The sequence below is a fragment of the Typopeltis vanoorti genome, chromosome 8 (assembly GCF_054136105.1).
Source record: "Typopeltis vanoorti isolate ZY-2024b chromosome 8, IOZ_Tvanoo_1.0, whole genome shotgun sequence".
Classification (NCBI taxonomy): Eukaryota; Metazoa; Arthropoda; class Arachnida; order Uropygi; family Thelyphonidae; genus Typopeltis; species Typopeltis vanoorti.
The window spans coordinates 119,337,951-119,359,159 of NC_143556.1; the positions used below are offsets into that span (position 1 = coordinate 119,337,951).

The window sequence follows — 21,209 nt, forward strand, 5'->3', positions numbered from 1 at the left end:
AATGTGATCCATATAGATAATGAATAACAGAGGGGATAATGTACATCCATGTCTCACACCAGATTTTACATTAAACCATCTTCCTGTACTTCCTTCAATTCTAACTGCTGACTTACAACTCAAATAAAGACTAAGGTATTGCTTGATATAATACCCCTTGACAACATATAACTGTAGCGTATTGAATTGCTTCTCTCTTGGCACCTTTTCATATGCCTTTTCCAAATTCGACAAAACTTAAATACAGATCTCTGTTATATTCCCATGCTTTCTCGACTATTTGTCGTAAAGTGAAGATCTGATCCTGACAGCCTCTATTTGGCCCGAATCCAGCTTGTTCTTCACCAAGCTTTTCTTCTAGAATTCTTCTCAACCGTTTCTCAAGTATACTTGCATAGATCTTCCCAGGAACACTCAGTAGGGAAACACCTCTGTAATTCTCACATTCAGTTTTATTTCCCTTTTTATATGTGGGTACTATGAGAGCTCTACTCCAATCATCGGGAATTCGTCCCTCTGTTCAGGCTTTCTGAACTATGCAGTGCAGCCACTGTAAGACTCTTATACCACCATACTTCAGCATTTCTGGTCGAATATCATCTACTCCTGCTGCCTTTCCACATTTCAAGCCTTTGATGGCTTTTTCTACTTCAAGTATGGATATGTATTCCTGACTGCATGCGTTTATCAGTATTTTTTACCAGTGTGCTGTCATCACTGCTGCTTGTTTCATTTAGCAGTTTTTCAAAGTAATTACTCCATACTATAAGGATATCTTTTTCTCCCGTTTTCATGTCACCTTTATCATCTCTAACTCCTTTTACAGCACTCTTTCCTCCATTTCTAAGCTTCTTCAACAACCTCCAGAATATTTTGCCACTTTATTGATATTTATTTTCTATATTCTTGCCAAACTCCTCCCATGACTTTTGTTTAGCTAGTTTTACACAGTGTTTAGCATTCTTGCATTTGTCTCTGTATTCTCTAAGAGCACAAGCTGACTTATTTGCCAGGAACTTTTGATATGCTTTCTTCTTTTCCTTCACTGCCTCTTTAACTTCCTGTGTCCACCATGGAGTTCTTATTTTTTTTATCCTTGCAGATAACCTCACCACATGCCTCTCTGGCAGAATCAATGTTTTCTTCAGAGTTTGCCAGTGAATCTCCAAGGTTTGATTCCTGTTCTCAAACTCTTTCATTTTTTCTGTAATAATCTTTGTGTATTGTAGTCTATAGTTCACATCTGAGAGCTGCTCAACTTTTATTCGCTTTAAAACTTTCTTACATGTTATTCTTTTCAATACGAAATTCAATTTTATCCTGCTCAATACTAATTAGTGATGGCTTCAAATTTCAAATCCTCTGTACACTCTGGTGTCCTGCACCAGGGAGAAAACATCACTATCAACAATAACATAGTCAATGAGACTTTTCTTATTCCTTGCCTCTTCTCTCCATGTGAATTTGTGCACATTTTTATTTTGGAACATGGTGTTAGTAATAACCAGTCCATGTCCTGAGCAGAAATCCAACAGATATTTGCCATTATTATTAGCTTTGCTCTTGTCTCCAGATTTTCCCAAAATATTTTTGTATGTCTCACAATCATTTCCTACTCTGCTATTTAGATCCCCAACAAGGACCAACTTTTCCTTTTTTATTGTGTCAGTTGCTTTTTCTAAAGCCTCAAAAAATTCCTCCACTTCTACCTTAGTAGAACCTTCTGTGTGACCATAGGCACAAATAAGTCTCATTGTCCAGTTCCCCATTCTCATATTTGCCCACATCACTCTACTTGAGACTGGCTGCCATTCAAGAAGATTAGCCTCATATTTTGTGTTGAATACTATGGCTACTCCTTCTTTTCCTTGATTGTCATTGCCTGATTGCTCAGAAAGATCTCACCAGTTTTTTTTTTTTTTTTTGTTTCAGTCACCCCTATTATGTCGATCTGGTACTTATCTTATTCCTCAGCTAGCTCCATTTCTTTGCCATTTAGGCTTCTTATGTTAATAGTACCGATCTTTAACTCTGATGTTGAGTTGGGGTTTGTTTTCAGATTTGTTCCAGTAGCTGACTTTTTGCTGTTAGCCATGGTTCCCTGGCAAAAACAACGGGGACCTTGTTTAACTGGGCGACGCCCCAGCCAGCATGAAATTTTGTCATGTTGTACCATCATTTTTTTTTTGGTTTTTTTCAATTTTTTCAATTACATGAAATAGGTGTTTATTTTATAGGTGTTATAGGTGTTTATTTCGAATGTTGTAATGACATTCGAAATTCTCGATGTCATTACGACAGATCACAAAGGTAAACTTCAAACAAAATTCTAATGAATTGAAACATGCCATATAATGAGTATGTGAGTTTGCCTGCCAGCTCAAACGCAAACAAGCAGCAATAAAATTTAACCAAAGGGTTAAACTTTGTGTGAGTTGAGCCCGTTGATAATGAGAAGTTCTGTTGGAACGATAAACGACACCCCGTCGTTAATGTGTTAAAACTGAGAAATATATAGTGAATGTTATCACAGTTTCAGATTTATGGAATTCGGTTGAAGAGAATTAGCATTTTAACTCAACAATCGTCAGTTGCCTTTGGATCGCGTGATCTTTTGTTAATACCGCACCACTTATATGCATGTCTTAGTAGCTGCTCTCTCATGTAAAACAAAATTTAACTTGTATATATTGTAACAAATAAAAAAAAAAGGTTGAATAATTTATAAGCGTATAAAAGTATTCGTTGACATGCCAGCAAAATTCTCAGACGTGCCATAGGTTTGCCATCTAGGTCCTGGGACATGGATGGTGAACCGTCTTGGACGTGTCACCTCTGGCATGCATGCCAGAGGTGGCATGTCCGAGAATTTTGCTATCATGTCAATGATTTACAGGTCATATATACTCTTATGAATTATTCAACCTTCATTTTTAATTGTTACAATACATACAAGTTAAATTTTGTTTTACACCAGAGAGCAGCTATGAAGATGTGCATATGATTGGTGTGGTATTAACAAAAGATCGCACGACCAAAAGACAACCTACAATTTTTGAGTTGAAATGCTAATTCTCTTCAACCGAATTCCATAATATGTGAAACTGTCATAACAACATTCGCTATATATTTCTTAGTTTTAACACATTCACGACAGGGTGTCGTTTATCGTTTAGACGGAACTTCTCTTTATTGGTGGGCTCAAATCACACAAAGTTTCAACCTTTGATTGAATTTTATTTCTGCTTGTTTGCATTTGAGCTGGAACAGGAACTCACACATGCATTATGTGGCATATTTCAATTCGTGGTAGAATTTTACTTGAAGTTAGCCTTTGTGATCTGTCATAATGACATGGAGAATTTTAAATGCAATAAAACAAACACTTATTTCATGTAATTGAAAAATTGGACAAGAGTTTTTAGTAAGATACTGTGTTTCCAGTGCAACGTATGGCTTTGCTCGAGTCTATACAGCGTAGTTTCTGTAGTCATTAGTTAGTGCATTTTTATTCCAGCTGTCTCTAATTGCACTATTTGTTGAGAAATATATTATACAGACTGCAAAAGCCTCTGCACCTTAATCAGGGATACAATAAAACTTCTTGTTTTTCTTTCATCTGCAGTATAATGGCTATTGGGGAGGGTGTGTTGTTACTGCAGGGAGCAACGTGAACATGTTTAGACGTTTTTCGTGTGCAAGGTATATGCAAAACTTCTTAATGTCTTTTTTTCATAAAGTAAAATCAGCGGTGCGAGTTGTATTCAAGTAAATACGGTAAACATTTCGCTGACAAGTTGACATCTTTAAATATTTTTCTGACTACTATTTTTTTTTTTTAAAACCAACATAACGAAAATCAGTTTAATAATACAACAATCAATTTTACACTGAATAACATTATAAATTTATTTATAAAATTATAAATAATTATATATATATACACACACACACACACACACACACACACACACACACACAGTAATCCCTTGATTAATGTACCACCGATCGGTGCATCATTTTTTTTCGATACCCAAATTCGATTAGTGCGCCTATCTTAGAAATAAATGTTACAGATTTTAAAAATTTTTGATCTATACATTTTTTATGGCTAACTATTTTAAAAAGTCACTCACCAGAATGAATTAATTTAGTTACCAATTTAAAATATTTTACAAAGTTATTTTTAATGGCATACTACACTATGTTCCAAATTTTTACCGCCAAAATTTATGTTGTCTGCTATAGTACGCCCGCAGATTCGAGATCCTTCGACACTTCTGCGCATGTCACAAAAAGGAGAATCCATTCCGATAATAGGCTAATCAATTTGTCTTCTAGGATGAATTGATTATTATTACATGTCGGAAAATTAACTTCTCTTTTATGATCATTGTAATTTTTAAAGTGGTAACTATTTTGCTTGTATAACATTTGGGAAATTTTTTCTATAAAGCAGATGATTTCGTGTGTTGGTGACCAATTCGTATGTCCTTCATTTCTTTCTCCCCTTCAGTGATAATGTCCAAGAGTTGATTAAATCTCATTTTGAAGAATTGAGTGATTCTGACCTGCTAAATTTAGATGCATTGCAGGAAGATCTTGAAGAATATGAAGAAAATTTAACCACTGATAGTCAGCCAAAAGAGATTTCACAGAAACGATTTAAAAATATTTTTCGTACAATCAAAGTTTTTAAACAGCAATGCTTAGAGCCTGACTCTGATGAAGAGAGAAGCAGTGAACTTTGCAGAAGAGTAGAATAGGCAATAGGGCCATACCGTCAGTTGTATAAAAAAAAAGAAACAAAATGCCTGCCAAACTACATTAACTCAATTCTTTGTTAAGAAGTAGAATAATAAAATTCATATTCTGAATATGTTTTATTGTCTTTCAGCTTCATGGTTTTCCTTTAACTAGGCCCTGAGACATAACTTAATTCTTTTATAAAAAAATTAAGGTTCAAAAAAGAAATTTGAGCACAGAATTATACTTTTTCCCATAGGTTATTATATTATAATATATATAATATCATACCATATTATATTCGATTAGCGCGTTTTCGATTAATGCGCCTGTTTTAAAGAACGCATTAGACGCACTAATCGAGGGATTGCTGTGTATATGTATGTATATATATATATATATATATATATATAGTTTTATGAAAAAAAATTGAATGACTAGAACCGAGATTTAATTAAAAAGGTTTTAATATAAACACACTACTAGTGTTTCGGCTTGTAACAGCCTTCTTCAGGTGACATTATAAAAGAAAAAACACTAAACATTGAGGGTTAAAAGACTATGAACATCATAGACAGTCTTTATACATAATTAGCATTAAAACGTTGTAGTTGTATTTGAAGCTGTTCTTTCATTTGTTGCATTGTTGAGAGAGTGCGTGCTTGCTGCATCACGTGAACACCAGTACATGATTACAGCTGAATGACTATCCGGGAGGTTGTAGCTTAATTTTTTTTTTTTTCGATAAAACTATGTATGTTAACCGAGTCAATGATCATTCTGTCATATATATATATATGTATGTATGTATTATAAATAAATAAATTAAGTTAGATATAATTTTCTATTATATTAATTTTTCCCCTATTAAAAACTGTCTGGCACGTCAGCAAATCGATTTGTAAATTTTTGGCGCACACACACATAAAAAGGTTTGCCACCACTGCCCTAGGAGGATGAATTTGCTGTTAGTAGTCTGTGTGACATTCTGTGGCATGGAGAGTTCTGTGACATTCTTGATGTAAAGTTGCATGATTGCATTCTTCAAATCTTGTATAAATAAGGGAGTTGCAGGAGATGTATTACAAATTTTTATGATAATCTTGGGTTCAAAACCATTAAGTGCAAGGTTCTGTTTTAGGTAGTGCAGTTCTTCATTCCTTTTTAGTTGACATGCTTGCTATATTGTATACCCTGTCTCGTAAAGTTTTAATTAGGTGTTTTTTTTTTTTTTTGCATTGGATGGTGGTTTGAAGCAGCATTTAAAATCTTCTTCTTACGGTAGGCTTTCTATGTACGGTAAAGGATAACCTCTTTTCCTCTTCATTTACTTTGACACAGATATCAAGAAACAGTAATTTTTTGTGCTGTTCTAGTTCTAGTGAATTTTATATTGGGATGCACGTGGTTCAGATAATCTTCGAAAGCAATCAACTCATCCACTGTTCCCAACTAATTGACGAATATATCATCGATGTAATGTAACCAAATTTTTGGTTTCTTCTGATAGTTCTTTAATGCATTAGTTTTAAAATTTTCTATAAACAGGTTGGCAAAAGCTGGAGAAAGGCGGGGGAGGAACCATGACAAGTCCTGTTTGTTCCCAATATTTGTCTTGAAATATGAAAAAAAAATGTTTTCCATGCAGTATTTGAATAGTCCTGCAGTGTCTGGTGGGAAAAGACAAGTAGATCCACTGTGTCATTTCTGGGTACATTGACTGACTACATCTAAACTTGCTAAGATGTCTGAAGGTTCTATATTTATATCCTTTATGTTTTGAATAAAACATAAACTATATTTTACAAATGATTCTGTTTTTCCTATGTGTCGTGGTGATATCAGGTTTGGCAGATATTTTGATAAGTTTGAGGTCAGAGAATCTCTCCCATCTACAATTGGCCTTAATGGAATACACTTTTTGTGTATTTTTGGTGCACCATAAATTTTTGGGACTAATGGATGTTTTGATGATAAAGATTTTTTTTTAAGAAGAAATCATAGTGAAAGTTCTTATCAGATCAGTTGACAAAAGAGCTATGCTGTGTATAAAACTATCTCAACAAAAATTTGGGAAGATTTTGGTAAGTATGTAGAACATAAATACTATGAAGGTGGCAAATCTGTATGCTATTGAAAAAGCTTAGGAATGGAGTAAAGAAATGGAGTATAGATTGCTGTAAAAGGAATCAAAGATGATTATGGTAACACAAAGACTGAAGATAAGAATGTTTTAGATGGCTGGAATATTTTTTTTTTTTTTCTTGTTAAAGGAAACATGCAGTGACAGAATAGTAATAGGAAATATCCAAGAGGAATGTAAAGAGGAGTATATATCAATACTTGAAAATTACCAGAAGCCTGAAATGTGAAAAGGCAGTTTAATTAGATAATATTTGACCGGAAATGATAGCAAATATGGAGGTTAGCTGAGTTGTGAGTATACCTACTCTCCAACAAACAAGCTGCCAACTGGTTGAAATCCTGCCATGGTCATAGATGTTTGTAATTGTGTTTAGATGGGAAAGGAATTTCATTGCCTGGATTGAGACCATTGCCCTACTTATTGGTACCTGCAGTGGCTTGTAATAGTTCCATCTTTGGTATATGAAGCAGAATTTCTGGACTGTGTAAAAATAAAATAAAACAACACAAAAATAAATAAATAGAAATAGAAAAAAAAAAATCCTTACTCCACTCATGGTATGAATCTACTAGGTTTACAAATAAACCTTTTGTTGGTGAGAACTACATTTAAAAAAAAAAAATGTGAGAGACTGCTTGCATTTGAATTAGAAACGACTTAGGCATTTGGAGATATTGCTGTTTTCTGAACAAGTTGGTGTGTCAATGCAGGGAAACTAGAATTCTCAGGGTGGATGGTAGCAGGGGTACCCTCTTGTGGGAATGGGTCCTTGAGGAAAATGTGAACACATTAGGTAACGCCGAGTCCAGTGGAGTCTGGAGGGGATAACGATAAGTATAGAAACAGTGACATTTTTATGCTTTATATTAATGCCAGGAGTTTCTGGAATAAAGGAGATGAATAGTGGTGCTGATAGCATCAGCCTGTCTGAAGATTATTGGGATCTCTGAGACGTGGTTGATGGAAGATGATATAACAGGAATAGAATTAGCAGTGTACAACATTTTTCAGTAGGATGGGAAGGGAAAACTTGGTGGTGGAGTACTGCTTATGTCCTCTGAGAGAGTGGAGGCTTTGGAAGGTAGAGACACTAATGGTTTTGAAAGCCATATGGTGTGAGGTAGAGGTGAGCAAGACAGGATATTTAGTGGGGTGTTGCTACAAGCCATGGAGTGCAGAGGATGAGGGACAGATGTTTAGGCAGTTGAGCTTGGCAAGTGCAAGAAGAATGATTATGGGAGATTTTAACTACATCAGTATAAATTGGAAAGAGGAAAATGCATGTAGTAATAAGGGAATGGAATTTCTAGAATTCTTGAGGGACATATATCTTAGGCAACATGTAATAGAGGAGACAAGAGGTTCTAGAGTTTTGGATTTGGTCATAGCATCAGAAGGCTGCTTATAACTGAGATGGCATCTCTTACCCTACTTGGAGAGAATGACCATGTTGGTTCTGACTTGGAACATGAATAGACATGCTGGAGTATCAAAGAGAAGGGAACATATGTGGAATTATAATGCAGGTGATTATAATAGTATAGATATCAATTTGGGGTAGTTCCATGGAGGGAGGAATTGAAAGGACGAGATAACATTAGTGTGCGGGAAATTGTGAAGGAATATTTGTTAGTAGCAGTAGTCAGCTGTATTTCACAAGTGAAGAAGAGGATACAATTTGGAGTAAAGTAGATGACAAACAATAACGAACAGGAACTGCAGGTGAAAAAGAGGTTATGGAAGAGATATAAGGAGAGGGGTGGAGAGTAGATGCATGAAGAATATAAGACTCAGGCCGGGAGAGTTACTAATATCAACATGGATTTGTTAAAGGGCACTCTTGCTTTAGTAATATGATTGCCTTTTATAATAAAGTGACAAGAGCAACTGATGAGGGAAAGGCATATACTGCCATTTTTTTTGGATTTTGCAAAGGCATTTGACAGGGTGCCACATAATAAGCTGATATTTAATTTGCAGCACGTGGGTTTAGATGTTGGGTTAGTTATATGGATTTAGGATTGGCTGTCTTATAGGTATCAGAGAGTTGTGTATGGTGGAGCAATATCGAGGAAGCAGAAGGTTACAAGTGGCATACCACAGGGCTCATTACTGGGACCTGTATTGTTTAACCTTTATATCAGTGAAATTGTCAGTGGTTTGCTGGGGGGATATTCACTTGTTTTCAGATGATGTGAAGCTGGAAAGGGTTATTAGTAGTAGTAGTGCAGACATGGTAGCCCTGCAACAGAATATGAATAAACTAGACAGATGGTCAAATGAATTGGGTTATTGGTTTAATGCAGAAAAATGTAATGTCTTGAAGTTTGAGATACAACAATAGGATGCTGCATACTCTATTGAATTCAGGGAACATTTTGCAAAGGGTTGAAGGTAACCCAGAGGATTGCTGCAATACTGGGAAGGATGCTGACCTGCAGAGATAAGAGTTTTTGTTCTAGTGTATATGACCCTGATCAGACTACACTTAGGCTACTGTTCTTAAATTTAGTCCCCAGAATTTGAAGGGGATAAATTAACTGTGTAAAGGGTACAGAGGCAGATAACAAAGATGGTTTCAGGACTGTACAATGAGGATCAACTTAGGGAATGTGGGCTGCAGAGTTTGGTAGATAGAAGAAGGAGAGGTGATATGTTTGAGACTTTAAACTGTTGAGATGTAGTTACAGGGTTGACACTGGGGAGTTCTTTCGCTTGGTGGAACAGCGGGATGGAGAGATGACAAGGGACCATCTCTGGAAATTATGAAAGGGAGCTGTGGGGAAGAGGGTGAGGAGTGGTTTCTTTGCACGGAGGATGGTTGAACTGTGGAATGCATTGCCTGATAAAGTGGTGAGAGCACAAATGGTCAATGAGTTCAAGGAGTGGTATGATAGAGTTTGTTTCCTAGGAAGGACCTCCCATGATGAGTCGTTTAACTCCATGGAGGCCTGAATAATAATAAAATAAAATTTAAAAAATGAAGTAATTATTGCAGTGTTTACACTGCAGAATTCACAAAGTCTTGTCAGAAGATCGAATTCCCAATGATTGGAATAGAGCCCTCGTAGTACGCATCTATAAAAAAAAGAATAAAACTGAATGTGAGAATTATAGAGGAATTTCTCTATTAAGTGTTCCAGATGAGATTTATGTAAGTATACTCGAAAAGAGGTTGAGAAAGGTTCTTGAAGAGAATCTTGGAGAATAACAAGAAGAAACTGCATTCATGTCAAATATAGAGGTTTTGAACATCAGGTTTTCACTTTATAACAAATGGTTGAGAAATCCTGGGATTATAATTGTGATCTGTAATTAAGTTTTGTACATCTGTAAAAAGCATTTGACAAGGTGCACAAAGGAAAGCTTTTCAAAATGCTACAATTATATGAGGTGAATGAATGGAATGTGATACAGTGCAGTACATAGTATGTGTTTGAGTTGCAAGTCAGCAATTAGAATTGTCAGAAATAGGAGAAGATATATGATGTAAAATCAAGTGTAAGACCAAGGGTGCACGCTATTTCCACTCTTATTCATCATATTAGAATCATCTGACATTATAATTGTAGATATCAGACTTAGCTCTGTGCTTTATGCAGATGAACTATATTCATAACAGCCATGACAAATTTGGCATAAAAATACTAATAAAAAGACCAAATCTATGGAAATAGGCAGGAACATGGAAAACTTAAGCTGTATTCTCAGTGCTATCGGACAAGTAAACATTTTCAGCTATTTAGGCACAGTTTTTAGTGAAAATGACATTAAATATGGAAATAGACTAACGGAATAAGTAATGCTAGTATGGTGGGGGAGTCAATTGAATAAATTTATATGGAATAAGAGAGAAATTAGCCAAAACACAGTGTTTAGACCAGTTTTAAGTTAAAGGTCTAAGAGAGAGTTGGGTAAGGAATAAACGTTTTATCAGTTGTGAGTTAGCAGATGATATCAGTGGTTATATCGTATGAGATAGTAGAAAGAAGCTTGATATCATTGACTGCTTTCAGAGAATGCAGTGAATGATGATTAGCATGATCCATGTTGAGAGAGGAAAGAGTTAAAATAAGTGTTTGATACTAGGAGGGCAGAAAGAAACACAGAAGATGAACATGCTCTAGATGGATTGATGCAGTTAATAGGGCATCAGAAACCAGAATAGTAAGATCTGTCAATATGGAGACCTTTATAGTAACTGATTAACCGGGAAGAAACTTGTTGATGGAAGCTAGTAAACATAAACTTAATTATTCATATTTACAAATTTAGGGACACAAAACACATGCGTTGAAAGTATTATTTTACTAATTATTAATAAAATAACACTTGACGTTTCGATCCCTGTATTGAGGTCAGTATCAGAAGGATACATGTGTATAGGGAACCAAGCTACATGCTCTTGCACTCTATAAAGGTAAGTTAAATCTACGCTGTTAATTAATCTGTTTCTTAGCCTGACCTCTAGTGATAATTAAATAAGATAAAATTAAATAATAAAATAAATAAAAAACTACAATAAACTCTGCTAAAGTCCTCATGTACTAAGATTCTTCTGGATTTGTACAGTTCAGATTTTTTATGATTTTCTTCAGGAGTTGTACAGTTCAAGTTGCTGTTGAATGTTAAGAAAAAAAAAAAAAAAAAAACACTTCACCAAGTCTTCATCACACGCCCAGAATTTATGGTCTGCCAAAAATTCACAAAGCAGACACACCACTACATCCGATTATTGAAGGAATGGACAGCTCAAATTACCACCTAGCCAAAAAATTAGTGGCCACTCTCAAGGAATTGGTAGGTCAGTCCCCTTCCTACATGAAAAATACACAACATTTCATGAGCAAAATTAAAAACATTACACTCAACGACCAAGATTTATTAGTCAGCTTTGACATAACTTCCCTTTTCACCAATGTCCCGATCAATGATACTGTCTTGCTTCTACAGCACATATTTCCGCATGACATCATGGCCCACTTTGCCCATGTACTCCTCTCCGGATATTTCGTGTGGCAAAAAAATTTTTATCTTCAAAAAGAGGGCACAGCCATGGGCTCACCTTCCCCCCCCCCATTAGCTAACTTTTATATGGAAAACCTTGAGCAACGAGCTCTAGAGTCAGTGTACCTAAAGCCCAAAATTTGGCTCAGATACGTCGATGATATTTTTGGCATTTGGCCCCACGGTTGCGAAGCACTAAATATATCCTTAGCCACCTGAACAAACAACACAAACGTATCCAAAAAATTGAAATAGAAAAAAACAACTCTCTTCCTTTCCTAGACACACTCGTCGCACGTCTTCTCTTAGGCTGCCTCTCCTTCTCAGTCTACCGCAAACCTACACACACAGGCTAGTACATACACAAAAATTCGTATCACCACCCAACACAAAAACTAGGTGTATGGCACCCTTAAACACAGAGCTTAAGCTACTTGTTCAAATGAACAAGCTCTAAACCAGGAATACAAGATCATCAACCATACATTTATAAAAAATGGATATAGTAAAAAAAGTATTCACGAGATCTTCCACAGAGATACTAGTAAAAGCAAAAAAGATTTCATGAATGCTATTGCCCCATACCTTATATTAGAGGCATTTCTGAAAAAATAGACAGAACACTACACAAATACAACATCCAAACCACCTTTAAACCTCTGACAAAATTAAGACACCTACCTAGTTCTTCCAAAGATCCTCTTTCACATCTAGCCCACTCAGGGGTAACAAAATACAATGCACATGTAACCATACATAGGGGAAGGACGAACACAAACGCAACATTCAATACCTCCATTTTGGAAAAACCGACCTTTCTGACCACGCACTGCAAACATACCACAGAATTGATTGGAAAAATACCAAGTCCCTACACCGCACCGAAACCTGGTTCGAGAGGAAATTTAAAGAAGCATGTGAAATGCTCAAACATAATCTAAATCTCAACAAAAAATGATGGCCTAACCATTTCAAGAATGTGGAGGACCCATTTTCAACCTTTATAGCAACCAGAACAAGCCAAAGTAAAATCCCACTACAAGAAGACTTTGTGAAATGTTTTTTTTTACTTAACATTCAATAGCAACTTGAACTGTACAAATCCAGAAGAATCTTAGTACATGATGACTTGAGCAGAGTTTATTGTAGTTTTTTATTTATTAATTATTTAAATTTATTTTATTTTTATTTATTTATTTAATTTTTTTTTAATTTTTAATTTAATTTTATCTTATTTAATTATCACTAGAGGTCAGGTTAAGAAACAGATTAATTAACAGCGTAGATTTAATTTACCTTTATGCTGTGCAAGAGCATATAGCTTGGTTCCCTATACACGTGTATCCTGATGATGACCTCAATACAGGGGTCGAAACATCAAGTGTTATTTTATTAATAATTAGTAAAATAATTATTTCAACACGTGTTTTGTGTCCCTAAATTCTTAAATATGAATGCTGATTACCGTGTATCCTTAAAAGAAAGAATAAGCTTAATTATGCTGAACTATCATGTCATCCTGTACACCCCTTGGAGGTACATATCAGAAATTCATAGTGGTTATCATACTCAAATATTATGCATAACAATAATATGAAAAGTGGTTTACTTCATTTAACACTGAAAGTTCAACATTGAAAATTTATGGAAATTAAAATTGAGTTTTCTTGAACATATATATTTTGAGAACTGTAAATAACTTAAGTTTTGCATCTCAAATATAGACTGCTTTATTTTGGAACTGTTATTTTATATATATATATATATATATATATATATTCTGATTTTGAAAAAAAAATTACTACTTTCAGGTTTTCCACTCTTTTATTAGGCTTAATAGCCTTGTGGTATGTTCCTGTGTCATTTGCTGAGACAGTTAAAAGTTCTGCTCCTGTGTTTACTGTGATCATAGCATGGCTGCTAATTAATGAAAAAACAAGTTTACTTGTGGGTATTTCTCTCATTCCAATCATGGGAGGATTAGCTTTGTGCAGTGCAAATGAACTAAGTTTTAATATAGCAGGGTTTTTTGCTGCAATGGCTACTAACCTTTCAGAATGGTAAGTTGTCTTACATTTTGTTTATGATTTATTTTCACGGAAAACGAGAAAGGGTCCACCACTTTCTCGTTTTCCAGGGACTTTACCTTCTATTACTGCTTTGAGAAGTCCTCCTTCCATTCTTTTTCATCCTGCACAACAGACCAACCAGGCATAAGAACACATGCAATTAACAGACATAATACACTGGCCTCATAGCTTTGGTTGCTTTGGCTGTAAATCCAAAATAACCTAGCTTGACCTTCTGTTCTTTCTGTGTGTCCATAGCATCCATCCATTTGTCCTCCTTTCAGTATAATGAAATCTTCAACAGTCTCCTGTAACATCACATCTCAAAAGCAGCAATCTTTTTCTTTTCATACTTGTTTAGGTTCCAAGTTTTACACCCATAAGTAGATTGAAAAAAAAAAACATATCCAGAATTGTCAGCTTTGTTCCTGTAATGATAGATCTGTCTTTCCAGATTTTAGTTTATTGTTATATCCATTTTGGTAGGAAGAATTGATGGCAAAGGAACTAGAGGAAGAAAAAGAATATCATGGTTTGACAACATCAAGACGTGGACAGGAAAGAGCAGTGCACAACTGCTCAGATTAACACAAGATCGCAGTTTGTTTGCCAAGATGGTCGCTGACCTTCGATAGAAGATAGCACAATAAGAAGAAGAGTTATATCCATTCCTAATTTACTTCTTCCGATATTTTCTGAACAGACGTTCTTCACAAGAACTTTGTTCTTGCTGATATCATTAACTCTGTCGAGGATTCATCCTAGTCCTTCCCTGACATCGCAAGGGAATATTTTATCATCAGTACTCAGATTGTTGTCCTGCTGCCAGCTATTTTGTTAAAAGCTCATTGAATACTACATATATGATGTCTTCAGCATAGATACCACATAGTTAAAATAAGCAGTCTTGCCTAACTCCCCTGCTGTGGTATCTTGCTCACTGTTCAAATTAGCTTTGAATCTGGGTGTTGAGGAAAACCCATTATTTTCATTACCACCCACAATTTCACATGCTGAACTCAGTCAAAAGCTTTGGAGTAGTGTATGAAGCACATTACCAAAGAGATCCTAAACTCTGTTCTTCTCAGTATCTGTCTAAGGCCAAGATTCTGGTCTCTGGTACTCTTGCCTTTCCTGAAACCTGTTTGTTTCTCAGGCATTTTTCCTGTTTGACTTTGTCCTTAGTCCTTGCTTGCATGAGAATTCAACTTATAGTTCTGTAGTTCTTGCAGTCCTATATCTCTTCTCTTGTGCATTGCACTTCTTCCAACCTTCCATATGAGGTCTTTTTTTTTTTTTTTAAATAGCCAAGAATGTTATGTATATAGAGCAAGTCATGGTATTTGACCTTGTTACTTGGCCGAACTCTTCTATTAAAACAAAGAATAACAGGCTCAATTTAAAATTTTTTATTTTATCTGTTTATTTTTTTTTACATAAGATACACTTTTCTTTTTTTTAGCTGTAAGAAATGTCAACCTCTTATACGAACTGTTATTCTTGTCAAGCCATGTCTGATATTAGCATGACTGAAATTCTCATAAAATACAGCAACGTTATTTATAGCTTAGGTTATGCTATACTGTGTTACAACCCCTCCACCACTGCCACTCCTCCCCAGATTAGTGGAAGAGTCATATCTATGTTACCTTATGTAGTTACTGTAGACATTACAGTTATTGTAAACTTGATTACGAAATTCCTTATCAAGTTTACAGGATTAACAATTTTCTTCCAAATTAATCTGTTATTTGTCAAACTGCATACTGCATCTAACATTTCAGTAAAATTGGTTTGAACACTGTCTTTTCTATTGCTGATTAATTGTGCTGGCTAACTGCACTCTTATTCCACATAAATGTCTTCAGGTAGTCACGATGTCAGCTTTTTTATGTTGAGGTTGGTTAATCAACATATAGTAATTAGTACTGTGTATGGGTAATACAGGTAGGTTGGGAAAGGAGAAACTTTTTTACATTTAATTTAAAAGCCTGTATATTGTATTCCTTGGAAAACACATAAGGGGAAAGATTGTTCGACAGTGCAGCAGTAACAGGGAAGGAAGAAGAGAAACTTGTACTGTGGATTTCCAGGTGTACTATGAAGGAATGTTGGGCAGCAGCCTTGTGTGTGTGTTCCAATGGACTTAGTGCTGAGTGGGTGAATTATTGATTCTATTTCATATGAGCATTTGCCATGGGAATATTTATAGAATACACATATTGCAGAAACCAAAATGGCTGTGTGAAAGTGGGAGGAGTGAGTTGGTAAGAAATGGGTTATTAATCATTGTAATTGCACTCTCTGTATTGAGTCAAACATTTCGAGGGAGCTGTTAGTGACCTCACACCAAATGTGAGAGCAATATTCAATAGCTGGGTGGATTTGTGTAAGGTTAACAGATGTTCAGAGGTGAAGTAACGTTTTGAGTGAAAGAGAAATCCTAGTTTTTTAGGAGTTGAGGAGGCAATGGTTGTGGTGTGAAGGCAGAGATTCAAGAAGACAAATCTCAATCTTGTCTAGATATTTGAGTGTGGTCAAAGGTAATACTTGCAGAAAATGGTTCTTTTTTGTGAGAAATAAGGCAGAACTGGATTTTGCTAGATATTTAGGTACAATTTTTTAAGTTAAGATGACAAATTTTTAAACAGATAAGAGAATAAACAAATCTGGTATGCAGGGGAACTAGTTGAATAAATTTATACGGAATAAAAGAATAATTAGCCAGAACACTGCTCTAGCAAAATACAAGACTATTCAGTCAAGTTTTTAAGTTATCAGTCTGAGAATTGGATTAGACATAAAACATTTCATCAGAGATTACAGACCATGGCTATGAAAGTTCTAAAAAAAAAAAATCAGGGGAGTAAGGAGATGGTAGCAATTTTTATTTTATTTTTATTAATATTTAGCCCACATACGAGAGGTACAAGAACCATTAAAACATCAGTACTGTGTGTCAGGGAAAGATCACATTGGCAAAGAAGGACTGTATTGACATTTTTCTTAAAGATTGGAAGGTCAAAGTTGGAAGGGTAAGTGGAATAAATGAGGAAGAGGAGAAGCAGGTTCAACATGTTTGCAGTTGTACGGAAAAGAGATGTTGGGCAGCTGCTACTCATGTTTTAACAGGTCCAACAGTAAGTAGAGGAACGATGTTTTCCAATTCACTGGAACAGTGACCATGGAAGTACTTGTAAAAGAGACAGAGCTGCAACATTGCATCTGTAGGATAGAGGTTAAAGTGAGATGAGCCTGTGAGGAATAGGGTCATCTATGAACCAAAGTGCTCTCATGTGGACAGCATCAAGCATTTTTAAGAAGACTTTGGGTACACCACCCCAAATGTTTGAACAGTATTCTGAGAATGGGCATATATGGGATTTATATGAGATTAGTAGCTGAGTTGATGGAAAATAGTTTCTTCATTGGAAAAGAATATGAATAGATTTTTAGAGACTGAGAAAACTATTGATGTGATGTGTTTGTACCAGGAGAGGCTGAACAGTATTCTGAGAATGGGCATATATGGGATTTATATGAGATTAGTAGCTGAGTTGATGGAAAATAGTTTCTTCATTGGAAAAGAATATGAATAGATTTTTAGAGACTGAGAAAGCTATTGATGTGATGTGTTTGTACCAGGAGAGGCTGGAGGTAAATGTCAGTCCAAGAAAAGATCTGATCCTGTCTGGTGATGTGTGTGTGTTATTGAGAATAATGGAAGGCGTGCTGAGATCACTTTTGTGAGAGAAAAGACAGGATTTCATTTTGGTGGCATTGAAAGTGAACTAGGTTATCCTTGCCCCATTGAAGGGATGGTATGGAGGCTAGTGTTTATGGCATTGGTTGCAGATTCTCTTGATGTTTTGGATGTCTGAGAACTACATGGTTTGTCTAAGGTGTAGAATAAATAAGCGTGCTATATTGGCAAAGCTATGGATAGGATTGCAGGTAACTGAGAGCAGGAAATTGAACTTACCCCTGAGGCAATCCTCCATTGGTGACAAGCTTGAAGAGAGGGTATTGTCCACCATGACATGCAGTGATTGATCAGAGAGAAACTAGCTATTCCACTTACAGAGGATTGCAGGTAGACCAAAGGAAGGAAGTTTGCAAAGCAGACCTTGATGCCAAACATGACCAAAAGCCCTGGAAATATCAAAGGTAATTGCACACATTTCTCTAAACACTTGGCACTTGTCCAGCGGTTGGATTATGAAAGCTGAGAGATCAGCCATGGATCTGGATTGGGAATCTATACTGGTGGTTGCTGATTAACTGGTATTCTTCAAGGTAGTTAAGTCAATGGCAGAATTATATGAAAAATGAAAAATTAGAAAGAAATTTGATATTCAAGAATGCCCGAGCAGAGCTAATCTAAGATAGTATGGTCATTTCAACAGAATGGAAGAGGAAAGGCTAGTAAATAAGTCATTTGGTGTCAGAGTGGCAAGAAAAAGACCTGGAGGATGACCAAGATTTACCCAGATTGATGCAGTTAGAATACTTTAGAGCAGTGTTTCCAAAACTTTTAACACCTGAATATCTCTTTTAAAATATTAGTAACACCAGGTAGCCCTGCACCCCTCCAGGCAAAGGCAACAGTTTTTTTTAAATTATTAATACATTTTTAGTTACACAAATCCCTCACACACTGTTATTCATTATCTATATGGATTACGTTTTGAAGGAAAGTGATATTAAACTTCATATCAAAATTGGAAATGTTAATTTCAGCTTTTTGCTTTATGCAGATGATGTTATACTTCTAAATAAATCTGCTACAAGTCTGCAAGATTCCCACACTAAATTGAATGACTGTTGTAATAGATATGGTATGTGAAGGTCAGCAATAATAGGACAAAGAAAATGAAAATAGGCAAAAGCATCGAAATGATCAACTGTGTTGTGAATGGAGAATCCCTGTAGAACTAGTAAAATATTTCAGCTACTAAGGCACAATTTTTAGTGAAGATGGTAAATTAAATATGGAAATGGACAACAGAATCAGCAAAGCTGGTATGGTAGAAAGTCAACTGAATAAATTTATATGCAATAAGAGAGAAATTAGTCAAAACGCTAAATTAGCTGTATACAAGACAGTGTTCAAACCGATTTTAATTTATGGATCTGAGAGCTTGGTTAGGAATAAAACACTTGACGAAAAACTAGAGACCGTAGATATGAGTCATGAGAAAGATTAGGGGATGTGAACAGATGGCATCAATGGTAATATCATATTAAAAATGAGGATATTAGGAAAGAACTTAACATTGTTAGCATCCAAGAATGTGTTAGCAGAGCTAATCTCAGGTGGTAATGTCACTTAAACAGAATGGAAGAGGAAAGATTAGCAAAACAAATTCTGCCAGGTTGCCAGGAAAAGGACCTAGAGGATGACCAAGATATAGGTGGATTGATCTGGTAAAAAGTGCCTTAGAAGATAGTGCCTTATATATAAAATCTGACAGTGTCAGATTTTATATATAAGTCTTGATAGGTAACAAATTGATTTGGAGGAAAATTGTAGATAGGAAGTTAGTAATGATGTAAATTTTTCAAATCCTATCCTGTACACACTCGTTGAGGCTACATGTTAGGAATTTTATGATGATGATCCAGCACACATACAATTTCAAAATTTATGAAATTTGAATTTTCAGTAATAAAGAAAGTTTAATGAGACAAGTGATATTGTATCTCTTGTACAGAAGTTAGTTTCTAAAATTTGAGACCTAACACAGAGAGTCAGGGAAACTAAATTATAACGGGAGGGATGGTGTGAGTGTAAGAGCTACAATGGCATATAACTGTATTAATGATGGGAATGGGCTTTGTCATGGAAATGTTGACGAGGTGAGAATGATTTCGGGTTTGTGTTCGTCCGGTTCGGACCCATCGCATGTGTAAAGATGTCTACATGTGTAAGGCATTAGAGAAGAATAGAGATCTGCAAGTTGTCCAATTGTGTCAGGCAGACTGCAATCAAGACTATACAAAAGAACATGCAGGTAGATTATTATGTCTGTACACGAATGCTAGGAGTATCAGAAACAGAGGGATAGAGTTTGTTGCCTTAGTCAATATGTTATGACCTCAGATTGTAGGAATTAGTGAGACCTGGCTATCAGAATCAGACCTACTAACCTGGTATTGAGTGTCATGGGTACAGTATTTTTAGGAAGGATAGAGTGGAGAGGAGGGAGCATGCTGCTAATGATATTGGATAACTTAAATCCAGTTAGAGTTATGACCTATGAATGTAGTAATATTTCATGTGTCAGTGAGTTTGAAACCATCTGGTGTGAGCTGGAATCTAACAAGACATATTACATAGTGGGGTGTTGTTAGACCTGGTGGATCGGTTGCTGGTGATGAAAAAATGCATCACCAAATAGAAAAGATGAGCGCAAAAAGAGTAATCATAATGACTAGTGGTGGACCGGTTACTACACTGTTTACTTCATTTTCGTTTACTGCGTGTAGATACAGGGAATTCTTAATCCACGGAAGGTGACTCACATATTTTACCCTTTCTGCAGGGTTGAAAACACAACTGCCATAGTTGGTAAAGTGGTTGTTCATTTTGTTAAGTATATCAGTGATTAAGAGGGAGATGTTAAATCCCGTTTTATTTTATAGCCAGGTACAAAACTCGGGTCGAAATCCATCGACATACATAAAGTTTCAATGCCGAAAAATTTTTTTTCGCCATTGAAACTCTATGGATGTCAATGGATTTCAACCCGAGTTTTGTACCCGGCTATAAAATAAAACGGGATTTAACATCTCCCTCTTAATTAACAAATTCGCCGGTAAAATAGCCTTTCGGCTTATTATCTTGGTATATCAGTGATGTCATCGCCCTCTGGGAATTCTCACATTTTCTGTTTTGTTTTTCCTATTATCATATTAACCAACCTCCATTCTTTACTTTTATCATTACTACAAGAAAGAAATTTCGATAGCAGATAACATTCTTTTGCCTGTTTTATTTTTTCCTTTAGTTGTTTAGCGAAATTTTTATAGTCGTGTTCAAAATTTAAATTGTATGGATTTTTTCTATGCTTATAGTAGCGCTTCTCTTTTGTCCTTATCATATTTTTTAGTTCATCTGTTATCCAGTGTGCGTGAACGTCCTTTTTTCTAGTAACGGTTTTGTGATATTGTGATTTGCTGTCTGCATATTTAATCATTTTGATAAATTCCTCATATAACTGATTTGTGTCTAATATGTT

At 35.5% G+C, this 21,209-nt stretch overlaps 1 protein-coding gene across 2 annotated transcripts in view; it reads left to right on the forward strand.

Moving 5' to 3' along the window:
• LOC150104316 (solute carrier family 35 member E2B-like) overlaps positions 1-21,209 on the forward strand; it is a 317,311-nt gene that overhangs the window by 160,564 nt on the left and 135,538 nt on the right. For both annotated transcript variants that reach the window (XM_090396916.1, XM_090396915.1), the window contains exon 4: positions 13,711-13,959. In XM_090396916.1, coding sequence (XP_090253042.1) covers positions 13,711-13,959 — 249 coding nt within the window. The remainder of the gene's footprint in view (positions 1-13,710; positions 13,960-21,209) is intronic.